The sequence below is a fragment of the Notolepis coatsorum genome (assembly GCF_963971535.1).
Source record: "Notolepis coatsorum genome assembly, chromosome: 1".
Taxonomy (NCBI): Eukaryota; Metazoa; Chordata; class Actinopteri; order Aulopiformes; family Paralepididae; genus Notolepis; species Notolepis coatsorum.
The window spans coordinates 234,576,544-234,588,745 of NC_140165.1; the positions used below are offsets into that span (position 1 = coordinate 234,576,544).

Sequence of the window (12,202 nt, forward strand, 5' to 3'; positions counted from 1 at the left end):
ATGTTAGGCAGCATCTCTATAATAATGTTAGGCAGCATCTCTATAGTAATGTTAGGCAGCATCTCTATAGTAATGTTAGGCAGCATCTCTATAGTAATGTTAGGCAGCATCTCTATAGTAATGTTAGGCAGCATCTCTATAATAATGTTAGGCAGCATCTCTATAGTAATGTTAGGCAGCATCTCTATAGTAATGTTAGGCAGCATCTCTATAGTAATGTTAGGCAGCATCTCTATAATAATGTCAGGCAGCATCTCTATAATAATGTTAGGCAGCATCTCTATAATAATGTTAGGCAGCATCTCTATAATAATGTTAGGCAGCATCTCTATAATAATGTTAGGCAGCATCTCTATAATGTCAGGCAGCATCTCTATAATAATGTTAGGCAGCATCTCTAGTAATGTTAGGCAGCATCTCTATAATAATGTTAGGCAGCATCTCTATAGTAATGTTAGGCAGCATCTCTATAATAATGTTAGGCAGCATGTCTATAATAATGTTAGGCACCATCTCTATAATAATGTTAGGCAGCATCTCTATAGTAATGTTAGGCAGCATCTCTATAATAATGTTAGGTAGCATCTCTATAATAATGTTAGGCAGCATATCTATAATAATGTTAGGCAGCATCTCTATAGTAATGTTAGGCAGCATCTCTATAGTAATGTTAGGCAGCATCTCTATAATAATGTTAGGCAGCATCTCTATAATAATGTTAGGCAGCATCTCTAATAATGTCAGGCAGCATCTCTATAATAATGTTAGGCAGCATCTCTATAATAATGTTAGGCAGCATCTCTATAATAATGTTAGGCAGCATCTCTATAATAATGTTAGGCAGCATCTCTATAGTAATGTTAGGCAGCATCTCTATAATAATGTTAGGCAGCATCTCTATAATAATGTTAGGCAGCATCTCTAATAATGTCAGGCAGCATCTCTATAATAATGTTAGGCAGCATCTCTATAATAATGTTAGGCAGCATCTCTATAATAATGTTAGGCAGCATCTCTATAGTAATGTTAGGCAGCATCTCTATAATAATGTTAGGCAGCATCTCTATAATAATGTTAGGCAGCATCTCTATAGTAATAGGCAGCATCTCTATAATAATGTTAGGCAGCATCTCTATAATAATGTTAGGCAGCATCTCTATAGTAATGTTAGGCAGCATCTCTATAGTAATGTTAGGCAGCATCTCTATAGTAATGTTAGGCAGCATCTCTATAGTAATGTTAGGCAGCATCTCTAGTAATGTTAGGCAGCATCTCTATAGTAATGTTAGGCAGCATCTCTATAATAATGTTAGGCAGCATCTCTATAGTAATGTTAGGCAGCATCTCTATAGTATTGTTAGGCAGCATCTATAATAATGTTAGGCAGCATCTCTATAATAATGTTAGGCAGCATCTCTATAGTAATGTTAGGCAGCATCTCTATAGTAATGTTAGGCAGCATCTCTATAGTAATGTTAGGCAGCATCTCTATAATAATGTTAGGCAGCATCTCGATAGTAATGTTAGGCAGCATCTCTATAGTAATGTTAGGCAGCATCTATAGTAATGTTAGGCAGCATCTATAATAATGTTAGGCAGCATCTCTATAATAATGTTAGGCAGCATCTCTATAGTAATGTTAGGCAGCATCTCTATAGTAATGTTAGGCAGCATCTCTATAGTAATGTTAGGCAGCATGTCTATAATAATGTTAGGCAGCATCTCTATAATAATGTAGGCAGCATCTCTATAGTAATGTTAGGCAGCATCTCTATAATAATGTTAGGCAGCATCTCTATAATAATGTTAGGCAGCATCTCTATAATAATGTTAGGCAGCATCTCTATAATAATGTCAGGCAACATATCTATAGTAATGTTAGGCAGCATCTCTATTGTAATGTTAGGCAGCATCTCTATAATAATGTTAGGCAGCATCTCTATAATAATGTTAGGCAGCATCTCTATAATAATGTCAGGCAGAATCTCAGCACTTACAGCACGTTACGTTATACATGTTTCAGTATGGGTGGCCCCAGTGGGAATCAAACCCCTAACCCTGGCAGTGTTAGTGCCTTGCTCAGAGCACCAAACACTCTACCCACTGAGCTACACAGGAGCAGCATCCTGTGTGGATGAAGCTGAGGATGCTGGTCCCTGCTGGTGGTCCCTGCTGATGACCTCTGACCCTCTGTGTCACCAGGTGGTGGAGGAGCTGAGGAAGCTGATGGAGTTTATCTCCAAAGAGACCGGGGAGGCCAACAACTTCCTGGCCCTGGCGCTCTCCTCCAGGAAGAACCTCTGCATCCACCCCGAGGTAGGACCACCTCTGTGTGTGTCAAGGGGGTTATTAGTGTGTGTGTGGCTGTGGGGGGGGGGGGGGGGGGGGACTAGATGCCCTAATGAACTGCACATACCCAGAATGCCTTGCAGTCAGACGCAGATTGAGCTCCTGTGGGGATTCTTTTAACACATGCGTACTACAGTCATAGACCCTTTTTTACTAGAGACACTTCGCTAGATTTGACTAGACAGACACTTAGCTAATACATGTGTGTTACGACCCCTGTGAGTCTAAGGGTAAAGGGCTGTAACATAAATGTTGGTTGATAGAAATGATGGACCAAGTTTGTAAACACAATGATATTTATTGGTAAATATGCAAAGGAAGCACATGTAGCTCAAGGGTGAGCCAAGGCCAAAACAACAAACAAAAACCACTATTCTCCAAATAAACCAACCTAATCTATGGTAAAAGAAATTACATTACCTAAACTACCCTTACCTAACAAAACAGGAAAAAACGATGTCCAAAGGAAATGGCAGCTCACCCCATCCGTGCTTCCTGGAAAAGAGGAAAAAACGCATATTAATGATGCATACAAGAATGGAAAAACATATAACAAAACAATCTATAGCATTAGCTAGCTATGCTCTCTCTGTGGCCACACACACACAAAGGCACTTTCACTATCACAAAGGCCAATAAACAAATGCAATAATATCAAAGTCAATGTCACCAAAATATCACCAGGCCTAGCCTCATGCCAGAGAGAGGAATGACTGAAGTGAGCAGCCATGTTTTAACAGGGAGTGGTGATCCGGGATTGGGTGGTGGGTGATGGTTATTGATTGGGTCTTGGAGTCTTGAAACCCATCCACCAATCGGTGCTGTGCTGCTATGTAGTCCACCAATGGAGGGGCAGGCATAGCAGGGACCAATGGTGGAGGACGGGTTCTGGCTGGAGGGAGAAAACAAAATGGAGACAAGACACACACTGGGGAAGCACATACATTGGGATGTAACTGTGTGTGTGTGTAGGAGATGTGTCAAGGGGGGTGGTTAGTGTGTGTGTGCGTGCGTATGTGTGTGTAGGAAGTGTGTCCAGGGGGGTTGTTAGAGTGTGTGTTTGTGACCGATAGCCTGGCCATGGGGATGGAGACGATGCTCTTTGTATCCTCAAGTGCACGTAAAGTTTAAACCCAGTTGAATCTCTCAAATGTACATGTGTATAGTTTAATTGATGGTTGGTTTGTGTTTGTTTTGTTTATGTCTCTGTGGTTGTGCAGGTTTTTATATGTGCTTGTTTACATGAGACGTCTCCGTCTGTGTGCAGGTGAGTGCTCTTCGTTTTGGGAAGGAGGTCGATGGGAAGTGTCACAGCCTGACCGCCTCCTACATCCGCGCTCAGCGCCACAGCGACTCCAGCCTGCCTGTGTGCAACTTCTATGAGGTAACAAGACTCATGTTTTAGTTTGATTTATTACATAATTTTTTCTCTATTTTATATTTACATTTTTTTTTACATGTAACAAAACACAATACAGTAACGTCAATAACACACAAGATATCACAGGACAGTACTATCACAGACACCACAAAAGACATTTCTTCCCCGACTCCCACCCCAGGACCCCTCAGGACCAACATCCGACCCCGCTTCGCCGCTAGATCATGGCTTTAACTTTCTCTGCCGCTGAGACCCATAATTCAATGCTGGGTTGTCCAACCCCAATCACACGTGCAGTAGAGATCTCCATATACATTATATCCAATAGTGTCAGAGACCAATTAATCATTGTGACTTTCTCAGGTTGTTTCCACCTCTATAAGTTTCTTGGCCGGTGTAACGCCCGCCAGAATGATTATTTTCTGCTGTAATGGAGGCCGGTAGTAGTGATATATAATTTAGGAGTAGTGTTGTTGCCGTCAGTGGAAAAGTTACATTATGTTTGAAAGTTTAGTTGTTATAGATTTCCAAAAACTAGCTACCGGTGGGCATTCCCAAAACAGTGGCTCGGGAGGTAGAGCAGTCGTCTGGCAATCCGGAGGTTCCCGGTTCGATTCCCGCTCCTCCCGGGCATCGTGTCGATGTGTCCTTGAGCAAGACACTTAACCCCTAATTGCTCCCGATGAGCAGGTTGGCACCTTGCATGGTCACCTCCGCCGTCTGTGTGTGAATGGGTAAAAAATGTGAGGAACAAATTGTAAAGCGCTTTGGATAAAAGCGCTATATAAAAAAGCAGCCATTTACCATTTACCAAGTGCCAGTGGCCCTCAGAGTCGGCCACCAACCCCATAGCGTACAGCTTCCTAGGTGTGAGATACGTCCTATGAATATAATTAAGATGTATTTGCTGGTGATTAGGGTTACGAGAAGCTAATGTAACATTAGTCCAAATATCATCCCAGTCAAACTCGGTGTCTAATTCTGGGATGTCCCCTCGCCAGACTATATCTAGTGATGGATTTCTATATGTGGATTTGATTAAGATTGTATAGAAATCTGAGACAAACCCTCTAGAGGTTGTTCTGTCTCTGAAGCTTAATAAAGGGGTGTGGATGTAGTGTTTGAGCCCATGGAACCCCATGCGCCTTAAGCGCCGACCTTAGTTGTAAGTAGAGGAAAAAGGATACGCCGTGTATATGTTTTCTCTCCGACATTTAGAACAACACACGTATCGGTGAATGTTTTTGCAATTATCTACATCATCATATGTGCGAGTGTAGGCCGTTCATCCAGCTTAAGGTTTGAATGTGGACATCGTCTTGTCAGTTCTCATTCCAGGAGACGGTCAGGAATGTCTGACCACTAAGTGTGTCTGACTCTTAACCACCAAAACCTGCGCGGACTACAACGTATGGCGTATATCACGCCAGTTAGGGTACCTACCTTGTTTATACTGTACCTTGTGTATACTGTTTACTTTTACTCTTGCTCATAGTATTAATTTATTTATTTATTCAGATTGTAATTCTTTATTGCCTATATTTATTGTACCATATAATATAACCAACATGCAGACCCTCATCTGCACCTTTGTTTACACAGTTTATTTTTCTCGTATTTTTATATTCAGATCAAATTTTATTGCCTATATTTATGTCTTTCTACTGTTACCCTGCTCATAACTGTACCTCCCCTCCCCCATGCTGCTATGATGCCCGCATTTCCCCAAGGGGATCAATAAAGGAATATTATCTTATCTTATCTGTTTACATGTCCTCTTACCTGTCTTACTTATCTTGTAGGAGTTTGACTCAATAGGTCGCCAGGTGCCCCTCTCTGCTGGAGTCTATAACCTTGATGACCTGAAGGACTATGGCAGGAGGAAAGGCTGGTGTCCCTACTACCTGGCGCGCTACGCTGTGAGTGATCTTAACAATCCCAGGAGATCACTAGACCTTACTACCTGGCGCGCTACGCTGTGAGTCATCTTAACAATCCCAGGAGATCACTAGACCTTACTACCTGGCGCGCTACGCTGTGAGTCATCTTAACAATCCCAGGAGATCACTAGACCTAATTCTAGAGATGATAAAAAATAAAAAATAAAAAAATACTATTTGTACTTTATTTCAGCGTGCGCAATCGGGCAAGAATGTCAGGTCCTTTTATGGGTCTTACAGTCAAAGCAGCTCAAAGGAGGCAGTGCACGTTTGGTTACCATAGTGAATGTGATGCCAATGATTGCAACCCAGTCTCTGCTACACCATCCACGCCACGGTGTCACAATATGTTGAAGGCCCGCAAGTCCATCCTGGCACCCTACGCTCAGACCGTCTCACAGGTGGCAGTAGAGGCCTTGCACAGAATGTTTGTGTAGGTGTCTCTCTTCCAACATGGCTGCCTGCAACCATTGGTAACCACTTTGGAAAGAAAATGCCTATTTTCTGTGCAGTGGTAGAGTAGGTAAAACATTGGAAAAGCATGATATTACTGTTCCACTGTGACTTGTTTACAAGGTCCAGTGTTTTTCTCCAGATGTTTTTTGTTGTTATATCTCTCGTATATCAACACATAGCAACCACTGTTTTGCACATAGCAACCGTTGTCTCTTCCATTGCTGTGTACAAAACACATGGCTGCTATGTTACGGCACGGTGGTGTAGTGGTTAACACTGTCGCCTCACAGCAAGAAGGTCCAGGGTTCGATTCCCGCTTGGGGACCAGGTTTCCATGATGCCAGGTACCCAGGTGGGGTATCTCCCAGGCCTTTCTGTGTGGAGTTTGCATGTTCTCCCCGTGCTCGCAAGGGTTTCCCCCCCGATAAGATAAACCCAATGGAAAAACATGCACAACAATAGATCGCTAACGCTGTGGCGTCCTTGACGAAGACGGACAGGAGCACTTGGATTGGTCCCCTGGCGCGGCTCACGTTGACGCCTGTCTGCTCCCGGCTGCCCTGGGGGGGGAAGGACGACGGGATGGGTTAATCGCAGATATGAATTGCATGCATGCATCACATGTGTGCCGATTGATGACCTCTGAGCAGGTCCTAAATTAATTATAATTATTACAGGCAGCCATGTTGGAGAACTACACAAACATGTGTGCGAGGCCTCTATTGTGTCACACTACTATTGATGCCAGACTCAGCACATGGATGGACCATCTGTGTGACATCATGCTGTGAGATTTAAAAAGGCCCTAAAGGATAAAATAATTCAGGAGTATAGTTTTGAGTAAAACATCAAAAAACATTTTTTTTTAATTATTATATCTTGCAGCATATTAAGTTTTTCTTTCTTATATTAAAGTATATTTAGTTTTTAAGAATTGTAAAGGATAGGCAAAAATATGCATGTGCTTCAGCCTATTCCTTTTTTCGGTTCATTGAGTTTGGATTTTGTGTGAGCTTACTTTGAATATGTACATTTGTGATTTTTCTTTTTCTTTAATTTTTTTTTAAAGTCGACACAAGTGTGTTTTGATTGATCTGTAAACAAAGACCGAAAATAAACTATTCATCATCATCATCAATCACAACCCCATCGCTCCAACCCCTCGTCTTCCACTGTGAACAGTCGCCCACCGCAGCGTGGGGAGAGCTTGCGTCTGGCAAAAGTTGCGTTCTACTTTCCAGTGTAACGCTACTCCGTTTTTGTCTGGGCCCAACTGTCAGGGCCCAACACAACTAAGAAGAGGAAACTTGTGTTTTTGTCTGATTTAGATCTGAATGGGCCCTTAGCATTGTTTCATACAGGTAAATTGCTTATGTAATTTACCGATGGAGAGAGATAAAGACATGGAGAGAGAGAAGAGAGGCGTGGTCTCAGCACCTTCAGAGGACATGCCCCCAGCGTTTAAAAGAAGAGAATGCCGCTTATTTCTTCATGATTTTGAAACCAAATTTTATATACATGGTGATTTAAAAAAGATTATTTCAAATTTGGCCGGGTGATTAATAACACATTTTTCTGTGGTTTGACAAACTCAGAACACTGTAGAGCAGTTCAATACATAATGGTTACCAAGGACTTTAATACTTGACTGCAACCAAAGCTGTTCCTGGTTTGCTTATTTTGTAATCTTTGTCCCATTCCTCCCAGATCCTGCATGCCAACATCGTGGTGTACAGCTACCATTACCTCCTGGACCCCAAGATAGCTGACCTGGTCTCCAAGGAGCTGGTCAAGACATCAGTGATAGTGTTTGATGAGGCTCATAATATAGGTAAGAACATGAAACCACTCTTTTAGTTTAATGTTATAAAAGGTCATTATTGTATTTATCCAGAAACGTTTAATTTACCGTCATTGCTAGTGTTTGATTTGGAAATCTGGAAAGAGCTCCAACCAAATGTTGCTCCTCTCCTCTTCTCTCCTCTCCTCTTCTCTCTTCTCTCCTCTTCTCTCTTCTCTTCTTGTCTCCTCTCCTCTCTTCTTGTCTCCTCTCCTCTCTCCTCTCCTCTCTTCTTGTCTCCTCTCCTCTTGTCTCCTCTCCTCTTATCGCCTCTCCTCTCCTCTCCTCTCCTCTCCTCTCCTCTCCTCTCCTCTCCTCTCCTCTCCTCTCCTCTCCTCTCCTCCAGACAACGTGTGTATTGAGTCCATGAGTGTGAACATCACCAGACGAACGCTGGACCGCTGCCAAACTAATGTAGACACACTCCAGCGCACCATACAGAAGTAAGAGGTCAAAGGGCAAAGGCCACTTGTTACAGTCAGGGTCAGGCTGGCTACACCTCAGGGTCTGCCAATAAAGGAGCCTTCAGGAGACGAAGGAAGCAATTTAATTGGCTCCCTTAACAAATGCTGTTTGGTTGAACTTATAATGGAGAAATCCCTTAACTCTAAAGATGCAACAAAGTAAATAGCCAAATAAGAAAATGATTAAATGTGATTTGTGTTTTGTATGTCAAGTAAACATATAATTTACTGCAGCTTGAGATGTAATTGTAAGTTTTAAAGGTGTTCCAAAATAATTGCGATCTCTGCAAAGCGGGTGGGAATGGCTCAGTGAGTTGTTGCCATGGACCGATGTGTCACCACACCTCTCTAAACCACTTGACAAGAATGTCTCCAGAGCCAGATGTGTTTGACAAATCTGATGCCAAGAGCCTATGCAACATGCGGCACACCTGAAGGAAAAGCAAAGCCTGGACAAGAGGCAGGGGAACTATGTGAGAATGCTATTCATCGACTACAGCTCGGCATTCAATACCATAGTCCCCTCCATACTCATAGCCAAGCTCAGGGACCTGGGCTTGGGCTATGACCTCTGCCAGTGGGTCTTGGACTTCCTGACTGGCAGACCCCAGGTGGTGAGAGCAGGCAACTGCACCTCCTCATCCATCACCCTCAACATAGGGGCCCCCCAGGGCTGTGTTCTGAGTCCCCTCCTCTACTCCCTGTACACACACGACTGTGTGGCTCAGCGGAGTAGCAATACAATCGTCAAATTTGCTGACGACACAGTGGTGGTGGGCCTGATCTCTGCCAACGACGAGAGGGCCTACCTGGAAGAGGTCAAGGTCCTGGCGGGATGGTGCCAGGAAAACAGCCTCTCCCTGAACGTCAGCAAAACAAAGGAGATGATTGTGGACTTCAGGAGGTCGGGGGTCAAGGACTACAGCCCCCTCAGCATCGACGGGGCACCGGTTGAGAGAGTCAACAGCTTTAAGTACCTCGGAGCCTACATATCCGAGGACTTGACATGGACCACACACATTAACAGTGTTGTGAAGAAGGCACGACAACGCCTCTACTTCCTCAGGCGCCTAAGGAAGTTCCAAGTCAGCCAGAAGATCCTTAAGAACTTCTACTCATGTACAATAGAGAGCATCTTGACCGGCAACATCACCTCCTGGTTTGGGAATAGCACTGCACAAGACCAAAGCAGACTACAAAGAGTGACACGTTCAGCCGAACGCACAATTGGAGGGGGGCTCCCCACCCTCCAGAACATTTACTACAAGCGTTGCAAGGGCAAGGCTAAGAGAATCATTAAAGACTCCAGTCACCCGAACAACTGCCTCTTTGAACTGCTGCGGTCAGGCAAGCGATACAGGAGTCTCAAGGCGAGCACAGAAAGACTCAGAAGAAGCTTCTATCCCCAGGCCATCAGGCTGCTAAACGAACAATGAATGAACACTACACAACAACAACCACCAAACGCACATAGCACACACATCCACACGCACACACTCACTTTAAACAAACACACTGTAGCACCCACTCCACACACTTATAGCACACACCCACTTTAAACAAACACACTGTAGCACCCACTCCCCACACTTTATATTTATGGATGAAGGATTGCACTACAACTCGTACACCTTACTGTAAATTGTACCTAAAATTGTACCTCATCCCATTTCTGCTTTGCACTAGATAGTACTGTACATTAGTACACTGCATAGTATTGTGTATTGTATATTATATGGTAACTCAGAACATTGTACATATGTCTATACCGAACACTGTGACCTAATTTTCTTCTTCTAAATTCATGCTATTATGTTATTATGTTATTTGATACTATCTTGTCTAGCACAGTCTCTGGAGCGTAACAGTAAGAAGCATTTTGTATGAAAGTATTCTGTACTTCTGTATGACAACTATTAAAGAACTTGAACTTGAACTTGAAGCAAAATAATAACTTTCCGCATTTTTGACACGTTGAAAGTATTTTGACTTTTCTAATGGTGACAAATGTAATGTATCTCAGCCATCTCTGTCCAATGACCACAAACCAAGTCTATATAGTAAAAGATTGGATTGGTTTTCTGTATTGTCAGAGACGTAACAGTTTAGGACTCATCAGTATTGCCATTGAAGAAGTGGTATATTAGGTGGAGTGTGTTTAGAGGTCATTAACTTGTCATGACTTGCTCTCTGAAAGCATCAAGGAGACCGATGCTGCCAAGCTGAACGACGAGTACAGGAGGCTGGTGGAAGGGCTGAAGGAGGCCCACGTTGCCAGGGAGACGGACATCTACCTGGCAAACCCAGTTCTGCCAGCTGAGATTCTAAAAGGTAGGAACATTGGTGTCGATCAGTTAAAGGTGCTGTAAGTGGTATTTTCTTTTGTTAAAATAAGGTCTACATGTTAAAATAATAGCTCTACACTTCGACAGCCATCACTAATATAGAGTGTTTGGTCAGTAACATGGGTCTCTCAGTCTCTCCACTCCAATAAATATTCTGGTATCCCGTTCCCACTTTATCCAATCAGGAGAGAGAACTCCATGCTGCAAAAATGGTCAGACAAAAATAAGAAATAAAAACTAGTTTTAAGCACATACAATTAAAATGATCTGACCAAACACTCTATACCAGTGATGGCTGACGGAATGTAGAGCTATTTAACAGTGATTTTAACAATGAAATAATACATTTTCTGTTGGTTTCTCATCAACCTCTCACTTCTCACCCCATTCCTCTGGCTTTAACCCTTAAACAACGTACCTCTCCCTGTCCTCTCTTCTTCCTGTGTTTATGCGTGTCCTCTTTCTCTCTCTGTCTCACCCTGTCCTCTCTGTCTCACCCTGTCCTCTCTGTCTCTCCCTGTCCTCTCTACTCTCTGTCACTCCCTGTCCTCTCTACTCTCTGTTTGAGCGTGTCCTCTCTCTCTCTCCCCCTGTCCCCTCAGAGGCCGTCCCTGGCAGCATCAGGACAGCGGAGCACTTTGTAGGTTTCATGAGGCGTTTTCTAGAATACCTGAAGGCCCGTCTCAGGGTCCACCACGTGGTTCAGGAAAGCGCTCCCCAGTTCCTCAAAGACATCTTCGACAAGGTCTGCATCGACCGCAAGCCTCTCAGGTCAGTGTGGACCTCTGGTGGTCTGGCATAGAGCATCGTTTAACACTCAGCATTACGTCTATATCTGCTGCAAACACTTTAGCAGGTGAAGAGGCTAATTCACAGAGGCCTTTCACAGAATATCCAGATTTCTTCCACCATGTTGGAAGAGATGGTTGCTATGTGCAAAACAATGGTTATGTGTTGATACTAGGGGTGTAACGGTACGTGTATTCATCCCGCGAATTTACGGTACGGCCGTCACGGTGCGGTACGTCCAGCCATACGAAGAATAACACACCAGTCACACATGCAGCCCCATACATTGCCGGACTCACAGGCACAGCTATAGAAAATTATTCTATTTAATAATAATTATCATAAATATAATATATAAATAAAATAACAATAATAATAAATATTATATTAACACTTTAACTGCCGGGAAACGCTTTACAGCGTCATTCCCGGCCATGCTCAAGTTGCCGAAGGACGCTTTACAGCGTCTTTAATATCAATATTTCAAAAATCTGTGATCGGATTCATATTTCCCCTCCGCTGGCCTGAGATCCACCAGGAGGACCCACTGAGCTCTCTGGCGGTTCAGGAGCGCCATCTGGTGGCCGATCGGCGCAATCGCCAAACAGGAAGTGCTGTGGAGGTTGTGCTGGTCGGCC

General features: G+C 43.4%; 1 protein-coding gene across 1 annotated transcript in view; it reads left to right on the plus strand.

The window, feature by feature from the left end:
* The window catches only part of ercc2 (excision repair cross-complementation group 2), a 40,789-nt gene that overhangs the window by 9,987 nt on the left and 18,600 nt on the right, over nt 1-12,202 (plus strand). Inside the window, exons 5-11 of the mRNA XM_084313841.1 lie at nt 2,203-2,316; nt 3,617-3,733; nt 5,533-5,649; nt 7,834-7,957; nt 8,313-8,409; nt 10,628-10,761; nt 11,378-11,546. Of these exons, the coding sequence (XP_084169967.1) occupies nt 2,203-2,316; nt 3,617-3,733; nt 5,533-5,649; nt 7,834-7,957; nt 8,313-8,409; nt 10,628-10,761; nt 11,378-11,546 (872 nt within the window). The remainder of the gene's footprint in view (nt 1-2,202; nt 2,317-3,616; nt 3,734-5,532; nt 5,650-7,833; nt 7,958-8,312; nt 8,410-10,627; nt 10,762-11,377; nt 11,547-12,202) is intronic.